A 20,084-nucleotide genomic window follows, 5' to 3' on the forward strand; every position below is an offset into this window, starting at 1 on the left:
TCATCTATAAAGTGGGTGGTATTAATGCTGGCTTTATAGGGTTATTACAAATATTTAAAGAACTAACTTGTGTAAAACTCAGTGCGCAAAACCTTTCCCCATCAAAGGGACTCCAAAATGTTAGATTTATTTCACCCTTCTCCCCTCATTTCCTGTGTTTGTAAATAGTGTGTGGAAGAAAGCTAATTTGTTTCTTATGCCAATACTTCAATTAATATGATACTCTTTTGAGAAGCTCAGTTCAATTTACATAGCTGGAGATATACAGATACACCCTACAGATACACCAGGCTGATTTGAGCCTGATAATGATGAAAGAAATTTTATATATGTTTTCTGTCTTTAGAGTATAGTTCTTCAGAAGGTAGGGACTGTTTCATTTTAAAGGCTGGGTCTTCTGTTCAGTTCAGTTCAGTCGCTCTGTTGTGTCCGACTCTTTGCAACCCCATGAATCGAAGCACGCCAGGCCTCCCTGTCCATCACCAACTCCTGGAGTCTACCCAAACCCATGTCTGTCGAGTCGGTGATGCCATCCAGCCATCTCATCCTCTGTCATCCCCTTCTCCTCCTGCCCCCAATCCCTCCCAACATCAGGGTTTTTTCCAAGGAGTCAACTCTTCTCATGAGGTGGCCAAAGTATTGGAGTTTCAGCTTCAACATCAGTCCTTCCAATGAACACCCAGGGCTGATCTCCTTTAGGATGGACTGGTTGGATCTCCTTGCAGTCCAAGGGACTCTCCAGAGTCTTCTCCAACACCACAGTTCAAAAGCATCAGTTTTTCGGTGCTCAGCTTTCTTCACAGCCCAACTCTCACATCCATACATGACTGCTGGGTCTTAGTTACCGTCAATAAAGTAGCCAAGTTGGGCTGCCCACTTGTCTAATGAGTTTCTGTTGGATTAGTTGCATTTAGTCTGTTTTGTGGCCTGGGTTAGACAGCTCACTAATGGACCACTTAACGATGCCACTTTGGTCCAGATGGTGTGACTAAAGAGGCTCGATTTCACTGCTGGTAAAAGTGACCCAGAGGCACTCTTTGCTGATATTAGGTACATTGTCTTTGTATCCGAAATCACCATCTCCACCTCCCCATCCCATATTGCAAGAAAATTAGATTCTACTAGAAAGAATGGGGCCCAAGAGCTGTAGTAACAGGAGTTTATTCCCTCATTTGAGAAATTTTGTGTTCCTAGGGTAAATGAGATCAATTTTGGCTTATAATGATAATACTGCCTATGTTTTTTAAATGTTGGAGAAAGTGTAGCAACAAAGCAAAGCTCCACATTTACCATGGAGGGGGATGGGAATGGAGACAAAAAATAAGAAAAATATAAAACATAATTGAGTTTGATAGGTTGCTTTAATTTTCTTTAAATATGTTAAATCTTCAGGGGTACTCTTTCTACCCCCTTCTGATGTCTATGTCAGAAGCTTTCTCTATCTCCTTTACACTTTAATAAAACTTTATTAAAAAAAAATAAATATGTTATATCGTAAGAAATAAACTTATAATCAAAAATATAAATATATTTTGCAAATGATTGAAAAGCTGAATATCGATCAATTGTAAAATATTTCAAACTTTTTAAATGGGTAGAAAAATCTGTTTGGATTGCCAATAATACGTATTTACTTTTAGCCATGAAAACAGTAAATCAGCTGCACATTTTGTAAATCTATATCATTATCTTTACACATACTAAAAATACCTTGATAATTTGTTAGTGTTTTTTATTTGTTAGTGTACATTTATAAGCATCTTCAGCCTTATTAAATGTTTGGAGGCTTGGGAGGTATTAGGGAGGAGGGAGAAAGGACAGCCTCTCTAAGAACTCAGCATCTGGTCAGAGAGATAGAACCAGGATTCTTTTATTATTGTCAACAGTTCCCAAGTGAATATCCTGTGTGTGTGTGTGTGTGTGTGTGTGTGTGTGTGTACATGTGTGTATTTGCACAAGAGGAATTATTTTTGTAGGATAGACTCCTGCAAATCAAAGTTATGTGTATTTTACATTTTAAAAAGTTTACTAAATTGTACTCCAAGGGAGCCTTTCCAATCTGTGTCTCCACCAAATGTTACAGGTGTACTTGCTTCCCCCCCCCCCCCCCCACCTGCCACCATCACTGGATATTTTCAGTCTTTCATTTTTACCAGTGTGATAAGCAAAATGTCTCATGGTAGTTTAAGTTTATTTCTTTGGCTACCAGTGAGATAGAACATCTTTTCAAATTGTTATTGGCTGTTTGTAGTTCTCCTTATGTGACATTTATTTGCTTTTGGGTTGTTGGTCTTATTCTAATTAATTTATAGACTCTCCATAAAGCACATATAAAAAATTGTACCATGGCTATATTTGTAGCCCACTTTGCTACCGCTGCATTAATAATTGCTGGAAAAGCCTATGTGATTTAGCCTTTTCATATTTCTACACTATTGTTTTTCTTCTTTCCTAATTTAGCCTTCCCACCATTGCAGTCAGCAGGTTAGAGGGCAAACATTTCAGGAGGGCAAGGGAAACAAATATATATTGCTTCCTTATATGTGCTAAGTTGTTAACCTCTACCTTCTATTGTGTGGTCAATGTACTGTAGTAATCCCAAACAAGTCTAATAAATAGATATCATTGTTTTCCTGATGTAGGAAAAAAAAAAAAAGGCTGATTCAGAGAAGGTTGAGAAGTGAGCCTAAGATGAAGGAAGTGATAAGAGACCTGAGGTCTGTCAGATAATACCCAGACTCCTTCCACCAAACCATGCTTCCTTCAGAAGCACTTCTGTTAACCTAGTAGCACCAATTAGCTTGTTTACACTCAGGGCTCCAAGGATATATAATGCAGAAAGAGGCAACATTAGGGCTTAGGTTTACCAATCTCAAGCTTTGGTTGGGGACTAGAGGAGGGAGGAAGAGGCTAATGATAGGAAGGATGTAGTCATCCTTGGGTTAACTTGGGTAAAGGAGGAAAACTGGAAAAGGCAATCCCAATAGTACTGAGGATAGGGTGCCTGAATCAGTGAGCTGAAGTTTGCAAACAGGAAAAGGGTAGAGACCGTCCAAGTAGAAAGTACATATGTTTCAATGTTTATGAACTATCAAAGAAACAGCATCAACAGAGCAATGACAACAATGTGGACTGGAGAGTGGTTAAGATGAATGGTACCTCATTATGGAATGGCATTCAGATAGTAGAATTTAAAGAAAAAAAAGTAGAAGAAGCAGAACTTCATACTGCCTAAGTTCTTCCAGTAGGAAGTGTTTTCAAATACTGGAGACTTAGCTTTGTAGGAAGAGGATTAGTTATACTTGGCCTGTTTATCCAAAAGCAAAGATGTGGGTAGCAAGATTACTAGAAGTATCTTCTTAGAGTATGAAAGACAATTATGATAGGTTACTGGCTTTCAGTAAATTCCATCTGGTATTTTACAAATTAGCTCATTATTCTGCTGTTTTTATGAATGTGTTAGTCTGCAAACATATCGTTGTCACAAATTAGTCACCTAGTGTTTCTCTGAAAGTGATTTAATAGAAGCACACCCACATCATATTATGGGATAGTAAACTAGGTCCTGGCTTGACCCTCTAAATGGAATTCAGCATAAAGTATGATTCACTTTGCAAGGGGATTTTGGCACACACACTACCTTATGATTTCCTAAGATTAGAAATGTGATCCTTGCCGTGAGTATTGACAGTATCATAAGATATTAAAAACCTCTTTAGTTTCCCCTATGAACCTCCAGAGATTCCAGCCTACTGATAAATGATGAATTTACAAATTGAGCATAGCTTTTGTTTGTTTTTATTTGCATTGGTTGTCACAGGTGTCATCACAACTGTTTCAGTTCAATAATAGCAATTGCAATTTTGAGAATTATTGTAAACATCTGATTTTGAAAGCTTTTTTTTTCTTTTGGAGGGGAAGCAGATGAGTTTACCCACCAGCTATTTAGAAAGAAAAAAAAATGTGTAGGAAAACATAAGCTTCCGTCTCCTGACTTGATTACCTATTAAGAAGTGCCTTGGATTATAATCAGAAAACTCTCAGGGACAATGCCTTTGATGCAAGCTTGGAGCTGCTAACTCAATGGCTTAATATAAGCAAATAAGGAAGATGTAGGCTTCCCTGGTCACTCATGTGGTAAATAATCTGCCTGCAATGCAGAAGACCTGGGTTCAATCCCTGGATCTAGAAGATCCCCTGGAGAAGGAATGGCAGCCCACTCCACTATTCTTACCTAGGAAATTCCATGGACAGAGGACTCTGGCAGGCTATAGTCCATGGGGTCACAAAGAGTTGGACGTGACTGAGTGATTAACACTTTCATTGTCATAACGTGAAGTTTTAAGATAGAGTGTTCCAGTGATTATTTCTTGCTTTTTGTTTTTTTGTTTGTTTTGTTGTTTTGTTTGTTTCTTGCTATTTGCTTGTTTGTTTGTTTTTCAGGGGTAGTTGTAAAGAGGCTCAGGCACATCACCCAGATTTTGCTTGCCTTCTTACAATGTTGTCCTTTTGCTCAGACAGACTCTCCTCATTATTGCAAGATCATGGCCCCAGCCAGGCACAAGGCCCAAAGTCAGAAAACAAACACTTTCTTCCTTTGTGCTTCTCTTTTTATGAAACACTTCTCCCAGAAGACATTTCAGCCAACTTACCTTCACATCTCTTTGGTGAGGTTTGGTTTTAGGACGTAAAGGAACTGCTGGGATTAGACTGTTCAGGATTTACGTCTGAACTGGGCAGGGAATCACTTTCTCTGAGTACTTAGCTGCCACAAAAAGTAAATTCTTGTGAAAACAGTTGGATTTCTGCCAGCAAGGAAGAGGGAGGGTTGATGTTGAGTCTTTACCAACAATGGTAAGGGAACCATGGTGTTATAAACATGGTAATAAATGTTGAAACTGAAGTTTCAACAAAGGCAGTGAGGTACAATAAAAGCCACATTCCAAAGTATGGTGTCTGTGCTAAGTTCCAAGTTTCAAAGTAGTTGGCCAAGAGTCAGTTTCATGACTTTTGGGCCTCTTATACCAGGGCCCTTGACTCAGATCAAGGCGATCACAGAGTTCAAAGAGGGGGAAAAGAAGAGTGACATATTAAAAACTATTCATTTTTTATAGAAAGAGATAACTGGGTGGTGCAGTGAGCCTTACCCTCTCTTACCTCAAACGGAGCTGCAGTTATCGCATTCACATCAAATGTGAAAAAACGTGATGTGAATCCTCAAAACCAGAAAAAGAGGATTCAGTGGTGGGAATTTTCCCCATGGATCAGAGGTACACCACACGAGAGACAGCTGGCCTCGAGCCATTTTCTTTCTTTCCTTATAGGACCACCTGGAAAAGGCACTTGAACTTCACATGACGTGTTTGGCTTTGTAGGGATCGGACCCCTAGAAAACCATGGACTTGGTGGGGGGCATGATGAACCAGCAGCATTCTGAACACAAAGATCTGCCTGGCTCATGAGAGTTGCAGCCCAAGGGGCCAGTGGGCACGCAGCTAATGAATCTGCAAAAGTGCCCAGGAGACAAGGAGACAACATGCAACATCTGCCAGGTCCCTAGTGCAAAATGCCATCTTATGAACATGCCAATTCAAAAAGAAATCTCCTTCCTTTCATCACCTCTCTCTATGCTCTCTGACCTCAGAGTAGTCAGTACCAACAGCTGGGAAGTCAGGATAGGATGGAAAGGGTAAGATAAACCCTACCCTTGCCTCATCAACTTACCATGTTGCAAGCAGCTAGCCTGCAGTGGGCCCAGCTGGGACCTGGAAGAAGATGTGAGTTAAATCAAGTTTGGAGTTTCAGATTACGATTTGAAAGGATCATTCTAATATCGGAGTAGCATCTGAGGTGATGGTTTAAAGAGAATATAAAGTTCTCTATTGCCTAAGAGTGCCCAGAAAAGTCACATGACTTTCTCCATATAAAATTTTAAGGGGCAGTAAGAAACCAAAACAAAATGTTTTTAATATACATCACATGCCCTTTTTTTTTTTATTATTAGTTGGAGGCTAATTACTTCACACATCACATGCCCTTATTTTCAATAACTTTGTTATGATGTCAATACTTTTAATTTTTTTAATATTCTGACAATACCACATCACATTTGTATCTCTAGTTGCATGTTTTTCCTTTTGATCATCCTCTAATATTTGAAAGGAAAATTATTTATACCTTCCAACGAATATTCTAATTTTTGAAACACCTATGCACCAAATTTGGAAAACTCAGCAGTGGCCACAGGACTGGAAGAGGTGTTTTCATTCCAATCCCAAAGAAAGGCAATCCCAAAGAATGCTCAAACGACTGCACAGTTGCACTTATCTCACACGCTAGTAAAGTAATGCTCAAAATTCTCCAAGCCAGGCTTCAGGAATACGTGAACCGTGAAGTTCCAGATGTTCAAGCTGGATTTAGAAAAGGCAGAGGAACCAGAGATCAAATTACCAACATCTACTGGATCATCAAAAAAGCAAGAGAGTTCCAGAAAAACATCTACTTCTGCTTTATTGACTATGCCAAAGTCTTGGACTGTGTGGATCACAATAAACTGTGGAAAATTCTTAAAGAGATGGGCATACCAGGCCACCTGACCTGCCTCTTGAGAAACCTGTATGCAGGTCAGGGCACAACAGTTAGAACTGGAAATGGAACAAGAGACTGGTTCCAAATAGGAAAAGGAGTATGTTAAGGCTGTATATTGTCACCCTGCTTATTTAACTTATATGCACAGTACATCATGAAAAATGCTGGGCTGGAGGAAGCACAAGCTGGAATGAAGATTGGTGGGAGAAATATCAATAACCTCAGATATGCAGACGACACCACCCTTCTGGCAGAAAGTGAAGAACTAAAGAGCCTCTTGATGAAAGTGAAAGAGGAGAGTGAAAACGTTGGCTTAAACCTCAACATTCAGAAAACTAAGGTCATGGCATCAAGTCCCATCACTTCATGGCAAATAGATGGGGAAATAGTGGAAACAGTGTCAGACTTTATTTTTCTGGGCTCCAAAATCATTGCAGATGGTGATTGCAGCCATGAAATTAAAAGATGCTTACTCCTTGGAAAGTTGTGACCAACCTAGGTAGCATATTAAAAAGCAGAGACATTACTTTGCCAACAAAGGTTCATCTAGTCAAAGCTATCGTTTTTCCAGTGGTCATGTATGGATGTGAGTTGGACTATCAAGAAAGCTGCGTGCTGAAGAATTGATGCTTTTGAAATGTGGTGTTGGAGAAGACTCTTGAGAGTCCCTTGGGCTGCAAGGAGATCTAACCAGTCCATCCTAAAGGAGATCAGTCCTGGGTGTTCATTGGAGGGACTGATGTTGAGGCTGAAGCTCCAATACTTTGGCCACCTGATGCGAAGAGCTGACTCATTTGAAAAGACCCTGATGCTGGGAAAGCATGAGGGCAGGAGGAGAAGGGGACGACAGAGGATGAGATGGTTGGATGGCATCACCGACTCAATAGACATGGGTTTGAGTAAACTCCGGAAGTTGGTGATGGACATGAGGCCTGGCGTGCTGCAATTCATGGGGTCGCAAAGAGTCAGACACAACTGGGCGACTGAACTGAACTGAACTGAACTGATGCACCAGTAGAAGAATCTCAAAGTAAATCTGCATTAAAGATATGGGGCAATAATTCACTGGGGAAAACAAGGGAGATATGAAAGTTAGTGTTAATGGTAGTGCCCTTCTGTCTCAATCCACTGCTTTTCACTTGCCCTTGTCTGTATTCACCTCTCTTCCTTTCAGACTCCTTAGGATCGGGAGTTTAGGATGTCACCTGCTCACAAAAGATACTGCCCTTGCGGAGAGCTCACCAGGGATTCTTGTTGTTCAGTAGCTAAGTCAGGTCTGATGCTTTGTGACTCCATGGACTGCAGCACACCAGGTGTCCCTGTCTTTCACCATCTCCCAGAGTTTGCTCAGACTCAGGTTCATTAAGTGGGTGATTCCATCCAACCAGGGACTCTAGATTGCAACAATTTCTTGACCCTTCTCTTTCAGGAACAAAAGTATTCCAACTCTAGACACAGTATGGCAGCCTCATCCAAATGATCTGCCTCTAATTAATGGATATTTGTTGGACAGAAGAGCAAAGATGAGGAGTTTATATTTTCATTAACTTTGCTCCCGCTTCCAGTGCAATTTCCATTCTTTTAAAAATAAAGCAGACATTTGAAAAATCAAAGGAGCTTGCTGAGAGTCCTGGTAACAAAGGACCAGATCCTCATCTACCTGTTCCATCAACAATCTAAAGGGAAAGGGTCAGTGAGAAGAGAGGGGAAATCCTCAAGGTTAACTTACTATTGGTTCAGCTTTGCTACTTTATTTTGTGGAAAAATTTAAAATTCTTTTGTGTCTTCATCCATTTTACAAACCGTGAAACTAAGAACAACAGATGAAATCGTGTAACATTCCATATTGAATTCTTCCCTACTCATGACCTGTTTCCCATAGAGAAAAGTATAAGCTACATGGTTAAGTAACTGGATCACATATTAGTATTTTCCTTTTTAATTCAGTCTTGGATGCGCAGTTTATGTTTGCCCATCTGAATGTGTTAAGTGAGCTGTATAGTCTACGGGGATGTTTTTAGGGGTGGAGTGTGCCAAGGAGAGGCACGCTAGTTGAGAGTTTCAGGTGCTCCGTGTTATGGATTCTCCTCCAAGTCAGAACTTTGAAAAGCACAGCAGAGCAGGAGGTATTGAATGCTAGGTGAAGGAGGAGTTATCTGTCTACAGTAGGCAACTAGGATTTAATAACTAGCCTTGAATTTATTTTGCACTCAAGTGTAAAGAGTGTTTTAATTAATTATATCAAAATGACTTTAAAATTATTATTCTAAAAGATTGAGTTCTGGTTTTAATATGTTTTAATGTTTTGAAACTGTCAAATGATTATTTTGAAATAATCATTTGAATGTTCTTTTTTCTCCCTAAGAAGGCATTTACCTTTCGAGTGCTAAATTTTCTTCCTCCATCAAGTTAATAAAAATCACACTATTTCCCCCCTTCATTATTCTCTCTCTGTCTCTCTCTCTTTTGCCTCCTATCTGAAACAAATTAACATTCACTGAAGAAAGTGATGAAAGGAGTTTAAGAAAAATAAGAAGCCAATATTTTGACTGAAAGTGTAATATATGTCAGTCATAGAAAAAGGTTGCTCTCTCCAGAACCCCTATGTGTGGATGTAGATACATTAAATGTTAATTATTCTGGGTGTGTTTTATGTAAGCCCTTTGATTGAGTAACCATCAGTTCAACGTCAAGCTAATTCACTTGTCTATTCAATATTACAATATAGCATTAATTTTAAGTTGTTTTATTTTTGAAGGGAGGGAAAGGATTTATGAATAGCAACATAAAAGTTCTTATACGGTGACTCATCTAGTCGAGATTTTGATTGCAAGGAAAAGAAACTAACTTAGACTGGGTTCTGTGAAAAAGGGAGAATATAGTTAATGTAAAGACACAAAAATCATGGAAACAAAGTGTAACTGGGCCTTGTTGGATTTGTAAAACTCTAGAATTAGGCAGTTCTTCTTTGTGTGGCTATGTAATCATTCATTTCTGTTTGTCTCTGTGTTTCAGCTCTTTGCCTGCTTCTCTATCTGTAATTACTGCAATTTTCTTAGTCATCACTTTGCACTTGATCCAAAATGGCTTCAGCCCCTAAGTCCACATGACACGTTGGTTCAAGCTCATCTGTAACTGATTAGATTCCCTGTTTTCTTAGAAACATATGCATTTCAAATATGAATATTAATATTTTCTATCAAGTGAATGAATCAGGTGCCAGTGGGTCATGTTTTCATACCTATTGCAGTTGGATTTTATAAGAGTACTAAGGGTGTAGTTAAGGAAGGCTCTTTAAAAAGAGCTGTCAGAAGACAAAAATAATCATGTTTGGTGTATTGACTGATTCATTTATGATAATCATTCACTCAACAAATATTTCATTGAGCACTTATTATACACCGGACACTATTCTAGGCACTGAGAATACTGCAGAGACAAAACAGACTGACAAAATCCCAGTGTCCTGATGGAATTTCTCTTATCACAATCTTTAACCCTTTATTTCAAAGATAATTGGGGAAAAAAATAGAATAGCAGTGTCCTCATACAGTAAATACTGGGTATTAAAATAACAATACATGTGTATGTGCCTTTATGTATGTATGTAATATGTACATTATAAATGTGCCAAGTTGCTTCGCTTGTGTCCAGCTTTGTTAATTGGCTATTCTGTGCTGTGCTTAGTCACTCAGTACTGTCTGACACTTTGTGACCCCATAGATTGTTGCCGGCCAGGCTCCTCTGTCCGTGGGATTCTCCAGGCAAGGATGCTGGAGTGTGTTGCCACGCCCTCCTTCAGGGGATCTTCCTGACCCAGGGATCGAACATAAGTCTCCCGCAGCTCCTGTATTGAAGGCACATTCTTTACCACTGAGCCACCGGGGAAGCCCTTAATTTGTAAATATAGTCATATTTGCTTTTACTTAGTTAACTGTTAATGGTGTGTAAGTGGGAGTGTGTGTGTGTGTGTGTGTGTGTGTGTGTGTGTGTACTGGAAACAGTAATTGAGGTCTTTGGATTTTAAATGACATCTAATTGGAGACTTTGATGTAGCCTCTGTTAACTTCCAATGAAAATGACTATGAAAACATACCCTCCCAAAATTGCAATTAGAAAAGCACTTAAACCCAGGACCAATAGTGATTGATGCCAGAATATTAAAGAACCAATAAATTAGATTAAAAATATAAATAGTAGATCATCCATCTTATGTCATTCTACAAGTAGATAAAAATAATTTCTTGGATTTACCTGGACCAGAAACATATATAGTATATACTGTTACTATAGTAGATATGTAACTATCTTAAGTTTTTTTAAAAGAAATCGACCAGCAAACACAAAGTAAGAGCAGAATTACAAAGTTAGGAAATAGACAAGTTTGCAAATACGTACATATTTGAGCTGAAGTAAAATAAGCACATCCTGTTATCAAGATATGTAATCAAATATGTCATTTTGTAAGTAGGCATAGTTTAATGTCAGTGGTTCCAACTCTGAATGCTTTTGGCCCCAGTTAGTTTGTACAGATGTGAAAAATAATAAATCAATTATTCTGTTCTTTTTATAAGGCTTGATATTGATTTAGCTAATAATGTTAGTGGAGTGTTTGAATTCTTGAATATATATTTTAATTCTCACTGTTCAGCTTTGAGGTTTGAGGTTAGATATTTCAAATCAGAGATTCTGAAATTATTAGAAACGTGGTTTTGAAATTCCAATATATCTGTATTAACTGTAAATGACTATACTTCCTTAATAAGTACTAGATATGTTTTTCTCTTCATTGCTGTCTCAATTATGCTAATAATACATGGAAATATTCTAATCAAGACAATTAATCAACCCAGAAATATGTAAAGTAGAAGGTTAAAATCCTTTTTTAAAGAAACCTACTTTTACTTCCTTATCTCAGAGATAATTAGTTTACCAGTATTTGGTGTATATCCTTCTGGTTCTTTTCCTCTAATTGGCATAAATATATATCTGTATTCACATGCACATTTTAATTCATATTTAGTAATTCATATTAAAAACATTACTCTGAAAGGTTGAGATTTTTTTTTTTCACCTACCAATATTTCAGGTGTTTTTTCCAAGTCATTCTTTGAAATCTGTACTGTCCCAGAAACATGGTATATATTGAAGCTGGGCCTTAACTATTATATGGTAAATATTTTTGCTTCTTTAAATTTGATATGATACAAAGCTTTTAGAAAAGTTTAAGTTAGAAATGAGATATAATTACATTTCAGAAGGGACTTCCAATGCTATATCCTTGTAAATTGCAAACCAGGTGAAGAATATTTTATTACATTTTCTAAAGATTGAATATGTGCGTCGTGCTAAGTTGCTTCAGTAGTGTCCAACTCTTTGCAGTCTTGTGGACTGTAGCCCGCCAGACTCCTCTGTGCATAGGATTCTCCTGGCAAGAATACTGGAGTGGGCTGCCGTGCCCTCCTCTTCCCAATCCAGGGATTGAATCCACCTCTCTTATTGTCTACTGCATCAGCAGGCAGTTTCTTTACCACTAGCGCCACCCAGGAAAAAGCTCAAAAGTATATGTGAGCAACATTTAAAGAGCTCTCTTCACGTTACAAAATATTTTCTATAATTTACCCCCAAAATTTAAAAATTATAACGACCTGTAAATTTGCTATTATTTCTGTTACAATAAGGAAATTGAATCTCACAGACTTTTAGTGAGTTATTCAAAATTACACATAAGTGAAAGGCAGAAACTGAAATTAAGGGCTCACATCTTGAGATTCTAAGACAGAATGCAAATTCGACTTTTACTCTTCAAAGTTGCTGTAGATTTTTTCCACATTTGATTTTTGAATAATAAATAATAATAGTAAGTTCTTTCTTTGTATCCTAAAATTAGTTATTCCAACACTTCTGCTTTCAAAAATATTAAAAGTAGAATTTAGCAAGCTTTCTAAATATCCCAGTTATGAAATGTGTTTGATGATATGAGAATTTTATCCTATAAATATGTTTAACATTTAAGATGGGAAAATTTAAGTTTAGGCTATATGATCCAGAAAAACTTGTTATATTAGTTAAATCATGAAAATTTCCATCAAAGCATCTCTTGGTTTTAGGTGATCAAAATAGATGTTCCATGCATTTCTTTTACACTTTGCTGTTGGTGGTTGTAACCTTGGTCATAAGAACATGTGGAAATTGAATGAACTAGCAACTTGCTGAAACATGACCCAGTTCCCTGATTCTTAGCAGTTGAAACCATGTCTTCATGAAGTGCCCTTCTTATTTCAGTTATAAAGATGCCGAACAGTGTGCCTTCAGGCTTTGCTAGAACTTGCCAGAAACGAGAAGCCATCACTATCAACATGGTCATTAGTTAACATTTGTTGACTGAGTGCCAACAACGTTTTTGGTGTTACAAATACACAGAGAAAGACGCTGTTCCTTTCCACAGGGATTGGTTTTCTGTTGGGGTGGGAGAGAGGATTTGACCTGAATGTTCTTTTCCTACTGGGAGGTAAGGGTGGGAATAGGATGACTGGCAGTCATCTTGGGTCTCATTCTACATACGGAGATGTCACTCTTACTTGCTTATTAATTGATAATATATATGTAATGAAGTGTTAGTCACTCAGTCATGTCCGACTCTTTGTGACCCCATGGACTGAAGACTGCCAGGCTCCAGTCCATGGAATTTGCCAGGTGAGAATACTGGAGTGGGTTGCCATTTCCTTCTCCGGGGGATCTTCCTGACCCAGGGATTGAACCTGGGTCCCCCGCATTACAGGCAGACTCTTTTACCACCTGAGCCATCAGGGAAGCCGAATATATATAATACGTAGAACAAAACTGACTTCCCTGGTGGCTCAGAAAGGAAGGCACCCACCTGCAATGCAGGAGACCCAGGATCAATCCCTGGATTGGGAAGATCCCCTGGAGAAGGCAATGGCTACCCACTCCAATATTCTTGCCTGGTGAATTCCATGGACGGGGAGCCTGTTGGACTACAGTCTATGGGGTTGCAAAGAGTCAGACATGACTGAGTGACTAACACTGTCACTTTCAGATGTACATACACAAGCATAAACAAAAAGTATGCATAAATTTCATTTTATTGGAAAAATTTAAGAATAAATTGCTTTTTTGGCTTTTGGTGAAAAAGTCATATCCCCCAGAATATCTAAGTGTCTGCATTGTCTATTTACTAAGATATACTCATACCCATACTACTAATATAGAGAATGTGCTTAAAAATTATGCAGACGTGAGAGTCCCTTGGACAGCAAGGAGATCAAACCAGTCAATCCTAAAGGAAATCAATCCTGTATATCCACTGGGTTTCCCTGGTAACTAAGCTGGTACAGAATCTGCCTGCAATGGAGGAGACCCTGGTTTGATTCCTGGGTCAGGAAGATCCCCTGGAGAAGGGGTAGGCTTCCAGTATTCTTGGGCTTCTCTGGTGGTTCAGATGTTAAAAGAATCCACCTGCAATGTGGGACACCTGGGTTCAATCCCTGAGTTGGGAAGATCCCCTGGAGAAGGAAATGGAAACCCACTCCAGTATTCATGGGATTCCTGGAGAATCCCTTGGACAGAGGAGCCTGGTAGGCTCCAGTCCATGGGATCGCAAAGAGTCAGACACAACTGAACGACTTTCACTTCACTTCATGTTCACTGGAAGGACTGATGCCGAGCTGAAGCTCCAGTACTTTGGCCACCTGATGCGAGGAGCCGACTCATTAGAAAAGACCCTGACGGTGGAAAAGACTGAGGGCAGGAGAAGGGGCCGACAGAGGATGAGATGGTTGGATGATATCACCGACTCAATGGACATGAGTTTGAGCAAACTCTGGAACATGGTGAAGGACAGGGGAGCCTGGCATGCTGCAGTCCATGGGGTCACAAAGAGTCAGACACGACTTGGTGGCTGGACAACAAATTTGTATACGTAAATATTTTTGTACAAAGGTTATCCAGCCTCTCAAAAGAACAGGACACTTCTCTACATTACCTGAACTGACAATTAGTATTCTTAAAAGATTAATTTAAAAAAAAGCATTTTTTAGACCCTTTTCTATATCTAAGTCTAGAGGAGTTTTAACTTCATTTCACTCAAGTTATATAAGAGGTAGTCACTGAGAGAAGCTGTTGGTTATAGCAAAATGTGATGATGACAGAAAGATATACCTTAACACTTGAAATTAAAATTTCATTCTGAAAGTGAAACTCAGGGAAAATCAATGAGTTAAGTCATATAAGTGACCAAAGAGTTTAGGAAACACACAGTGTTTGGACTAGGGTATGTCTTTATTATGCTTTGTTTATATTAGCATAAAGATATGTTAATCACTTATATTAAACTCATTGTGAAATTGAAAGGCTTTGAAGAGAATGGAGTCTTGAGCCTGGCAATGCAAAGATAAGATTTTGTTTGGAAAGTGTTAATTTTTGTTTCTACTGTGAATGTTTTCGAGAACATTTTTAAAAGAACTCCCCTATTCACGCCATACCTAGAAATAAAACAGGTAAAAGCAAAGGAACTCTGAATGAAACAGTAAAAGGTACCTGGCCTCCACTTTGCCCTGAGTTGGCTTGAGGCAACTTTGCGAAACCACAAGACTCCTAGGAATTTAGTTTGAAAACCATCACTCTTGGAAGCATAACCCCTAGTCATGGCAGAAAGAGGCTTTAATTATAGGAAAAGGGCATGCGGACACTAACTAGTTAATTCTTCTGATTCTGAGTACAGTAAACAATCTTTCATGAAAATGTTACAGTATTCTGGTTTGCTCAGGGTTTGTAGTTTATACTTTATCAATAAAATAGCATCCTGCTTTTGAATTTCTTTCTTATATCAATCTCCTGTGAGGATAGTTAACGTGAAATGCTTGTCTTGGGATTAAAATTTTAAAAAGGATACGATAACTAGCCTTTCGTCTTTAGGGCTGAGCCTATACATGGCTATAGGAAGTTTGTGCCAACCTGTGGTGCCTTGCTAATATTAATTTGAGCTCTTTTATTGATTAAAATGGTGGAGCTGGGATCCACTATAAAAGTAGTATTTTATGCTTACTCCTGTACCTCTTAGAAGTTCTATGAAAAGATGATTACCTTTTAGTAGAAAAATCAGATTTGTATTGCCCCACTCCATCAACATTATTCATCTTTCAGAACTTTTTTTTTCAAATTACAAATCTATTAGTTCTGCCTAAATGTTATTTCATGAAGACTACACATTTGTGAAATCTTAAATACATTTCGTGAAGTATCAGTTTGTAAAATAGTGGTCATAACTCTGAAGGCCCTGTTTGTAATATACATGGGATAAAAATGCTAGAAATTAGCTATTTCTATTCTCTAAGCAAGTCTATTTTTTATATATGTTTGTTGCCTGGAGTTTTCAAAATACTCAGTTTAAGATTGTTTATTAATAGGTAGTCTTTGGTTCCCTGAGCTGTGAAATAAATAATATTTTTTCTTTCTTATCCCTCTAGCAGAAATTTGGCTTTTCTACTATTTATTATAGCTTCTCGCCTGTGTGTTCTTTCCCTCTAATGTGTTACCTTATTCTAGACAGATGTGTCTTATAAAAATAGAAATAAAAAGCCAACAAAAGTTTACTTAAAAATATTCAGTTGAAATCTCCCCTTGGTTTAAATATATTTTAAATTTACATTTCCTCTAGTAATCTGATGACTAAATTGCTTAGGTTTTTAAAAAATTTTTAAAGTGATTTATTATTTGCCCACAAATGGAAACATAGCTAACAAGTATTGAATGTTAAACTGTGTGGTAATTGAGAGAAAGAGAGATATTTTGAGTATTATTTCACCCATGGGTATTACTTTGGCATACAAACAGAGTAGAATGAATGAAAAAAAAATGGAAATTTCAAATAAATGCCTATTATAGGGAAAATAAATTTCTACATCATTTTAAAAGGTATTTATATTTGCTACTTTCCATTGAGGCCTTTTTATGTGTGTGAGGACTAAGTATTGGTTTTGTAGTAGGTTAATATCCATTATTCTATTATCACCATCCTCAGAGAACACCAACCTGTCAAATAATCATCAAATAATCTGAATTTTCTTCCAGATTTACTACTAACATGATGTATGATGATGAACAAATGCTATCATTTTGGAGATTCAGCTCCAAAGCTGGCGTAATAAATGTCATACTTTCCTCAGAAGGATTCCATGAGGCTAAAATAGTACCTGTAAACATAAAACTTGTAGTAAACATAGGACTAATGCATGGTGGTATTCTCTACAAAGGCACCAACATACAGCGGTAATGAGTGCAGGCTTTGGAGACAGACTTTCTTGGCTCAGACTGTAACTCTTAATAGATGTTTGGCCTTGAGGAAACTGCTTACTATTGGAGTGCCACTATTTCTTCATCTGTAGAACAGGGCTAGTAATAGTGCATCCCTGATAGTGTTGTTGTGAGGATTAAATGAGATAATATTGTAAAGCACTTGGTACAGAGGCCCGGACATTGTAAGTGTTCCTTACTCTTAAAAAGCAATATTTAAATATCTCATATAAATAACAAATTTTGAATTACTCAGTGATGCTTGGTTCAAGCATTCAAAGCTTGTTAAAAGCAATTCAGACTGAAATCTTCTGGTTCAGATCACAAATGGCATTGTGGAATTTATTCCCTTTAGAAAAAGGAGTTCATGAGGACACTGCCTAGGCTACAGGAAATCCCAAGAAATATTCTCAAGTTTCTTTTCAGCTGTGATACCATCTTTCTGAACCTACAAGTTCAAAGTGCTTTTAAATAAATCACTCAGTTCTTCCTCCTCCCAGCAGTACTGTCATCAGAATCATCATTTGATCAAAATGAAAACTCCCCAAATCATGGCAGTTTTCAAGACTAAATTTCTTTATACCTGGTTTTGGATTTGTGGGCAATGCCAACCCCACCCCCAAGTGTGTGTAATGTTTTTTGCTATGACAGGGCCTCACTGGGGAAATCCTAACTGAAGATAATAGCCTGATGTATTAAATGTTGCCAGTATTCCATTTAATATTAAGTAATTGCATAACAGCCTTTTTAAATACTAAGTTAAAAGTGATACATTAATATTGAGTACACTGCTACTGTAAAGTCCATTCTCCTCCTGACTTCTGAGTAACACCATTTAAGTGCCAACCTACTATTACAAGAGTTTACTATTTTATTCTTGCTCCAAAATGGCATCAAGAGTGATGGGGTGCTTTCAGGGGATTGTTGAACAGAATTTTTGCAACAAAGGGGGAAGCTTGAGGAAATGCAGAACAGCTCCGGTAGGCATGGCAAGGCTTTATCTCAGCACTTCTCAAATCCACACACCCCCTAATCAAGCAAGCAGCTTTATGGCATGCGCAATTGCAAGTGAAGTCTAACCGACTTCCGCAGGGCTGGCTTCCACAGGATTTCCTTTCCAAAAAAGACCGGTGGTCCTCTGTAGCTAAATGGTTACAGAACCATCAAGTTAGCCAGGCGCCCCCTCCCCAGCGTGTGTGTGTATTAAGAACAAGAGAATCGAAGTGACCAAACCCTGTCATTAGCACGTTCTCTGTGGACTTCTTTATTCCCTTTCTCTTCATTGGGTAAGAGGGGAAAAAAAAAACACCCAGCTGACAAAAAGCCTCCCTCCTTAATATCTATTTGTTCAAGGTGTCTTTTCCCTGGGAGGTTATTTACAGGTTTCTCGCTGCTTTGCTGGTCTGGCCTGGCGATCACTTACTGAAAGGAGAAATCTGCCCTTTGGGGTGAGCTGTGCCTTTAACCCCTGTGGCCGGCTCTTCCTGGGAGGCGAGCGCGGCTTGCTGCAGTGTCTGGGAGCCCACCTAGAGGGCCCCCTTGACGCCAGCACATCCCCGGCCGGGCGGCAGCCTCTGCGGCCGAGCTGGCTGCTGCAGAGTTAATGTACTGTACCACGGAGCCTGCAAGTGTCCTGAGCTGTTCAGAGGCGGCCGGCAGGCGCAGCCCGGGGCAGACGAGGCGGCTGCGACGATTCCAAAGGTTCTGCTGGATATTCGGCGCTGGGGGACCCCAGTGGGAGCCTGTTGCCATTGTGTTTTAAAAGCATGCAAGGTCTGTATAGCTCGGGCGTGAGAATCTTTCAGAAGCTGTCAGAGCATCCGAGTAAATGACACCTACTGGGAAATTGAATTGGGGGTAAAAAAGAGAAGAGAAAAGAAAGACAACGGGGGGTTAGAAATTCTTAGACAACAACGTCTGAGTTGCAGCTGTGAAAATTCATTTTCTTTCCAAGACAAAATATGAAAAGCCCGCACATGGGTTTGATAACAACAAATTAGAGGGGTTTCTGCAGGGAGAGGATCAATAGCTTAGTCATTTGACTGAAAGAGAGCAGGCAGCCTTATTATGGGGCTTGGCAGCAGAAATGAATGTTCTCCTGACAGCACCTTCTGAAGTCATGATGGGAGCTCCTGGTGATCCTTGCCTTCCTACTTTTGCAGTTGAAAACCAGCCATTCTGAGACGGGGAGAGAAGTTGGCTTTTGGTTATACATGGTTGCTAGCCCCTCTGCCCAGGTCTTTGTCCTACACGTCTCAGAAGGCAGCACTGCGTTAAAGTGACCACACATGAATATGTGCCTCAGAAAGAAGAAAAAGCAATATTCATTTCTAAAGGACAGCATGGCCAAGCAACCTGAAGTTTTCCATTTCCCTTCTAACACTTCTTTAACAAGGATAACAAGAAACTGTCTTTTGACTCCTTTTTTTCCACATTCCAGAGTCCTTCCTGCAAAGATGCATTAATTTCCACTCCAGGCAGTTGGATTTTACTGGGACAATATTTGCCACCATTTAGGACTAGCGATTGAACTGGTTATTTTAGTAAGTTGACTAAACTATTGGAACCTAAATGGGTGGACCGGTGCCTGCAGTGTTCTGTGATGTTTCTTTCTTCAAACCCTGAAAGGGCTTTTGTTGTTGCTCTTTGTTTTTTGGGGGGGATTTTTTTGGAATTCAATACTTGTTGCAATAATTGCCCATGATAGCTGCTCAAACAGGAGAGTTGGAATTCATCTTTGAAAATCACCACATGTAACATATGAGACAAGGAAAATATTAATGACAGAAGATCTGCCAACATGATGCATGTGAATAATTTCCCCTTTAGGAGGCATTCCTGGATATGGTGAGTAATCAATATCCCCTTCAGTTGGTAATACTCAGAATTCTAAAATTCCATGACAGGTACCAGAGGTAGATTTGTCTTGAACAAGAATATCGGTCTCATGTGAGGATGAAAAGTAAAACATGTTTAAAAACAAATATTTCTGAGAAAGTATTGGTTATGCAATAACAAATTACTTGTTAATATAAAAGCATTCCAAAGAAGTCAGGTATGAGGACATTGACAAGTGGTGAAATTTCATAGAGAGACCAAAGCAAAAAAAAGCCACAACAACTTTAAGAATGGCAACTATTTAACTAATAAGTAAAAGGAAAAAGGAAGTTTAGGATTTGGTA

The 20,084-nt window shown here is 38.7% G+C and overlaps 1 protein-coding gene across 2 annotated transcripts in view; it reads left to right on the forward strand.

Moving 5' to 3' along the window:
* The window catches only part of PDE4D (phosphodiesterase 4D), an 801,730-nt gene that overhangs the window by 164,784 nt on the left and 616,862 nt on the right, over positions 1-20,084 (forward strand). The window contains exon 1 of one of the 2 annotated variants that reach the window (XM_061129753.1): positions 19,560-19,749. The exons of the other annotated variant lie outside the window; for it this stretch is intronic. Within the exon in view, the coding sequence (XP_060985736.1) occupies positions 19,703-19,749 (47 nt within the window). The 5' untranslated portion in view covers positions 19,560-19,702. Of the gene's footprint in view, positions 1-19,559; positions 19,750-20,084 lie in introns of those variants that run through there. 2 annotated transcript variants of the gene reach the window in all.

This window comes from Dama dama, chromosome 25, assembly GCF_033118175.1.
Source record: "Dama dama isolate Ldn47 chromosome 25, ASM3311817v1, whole genome shotgun sequence".
In the NCBI taxonomy this organism is placed as follows: domain Eukaryota; kingdom Metazoa; phylum Chordata; class Mammalia; order Artiodactyla; family Cervidae; genus Dama; species Dama dama.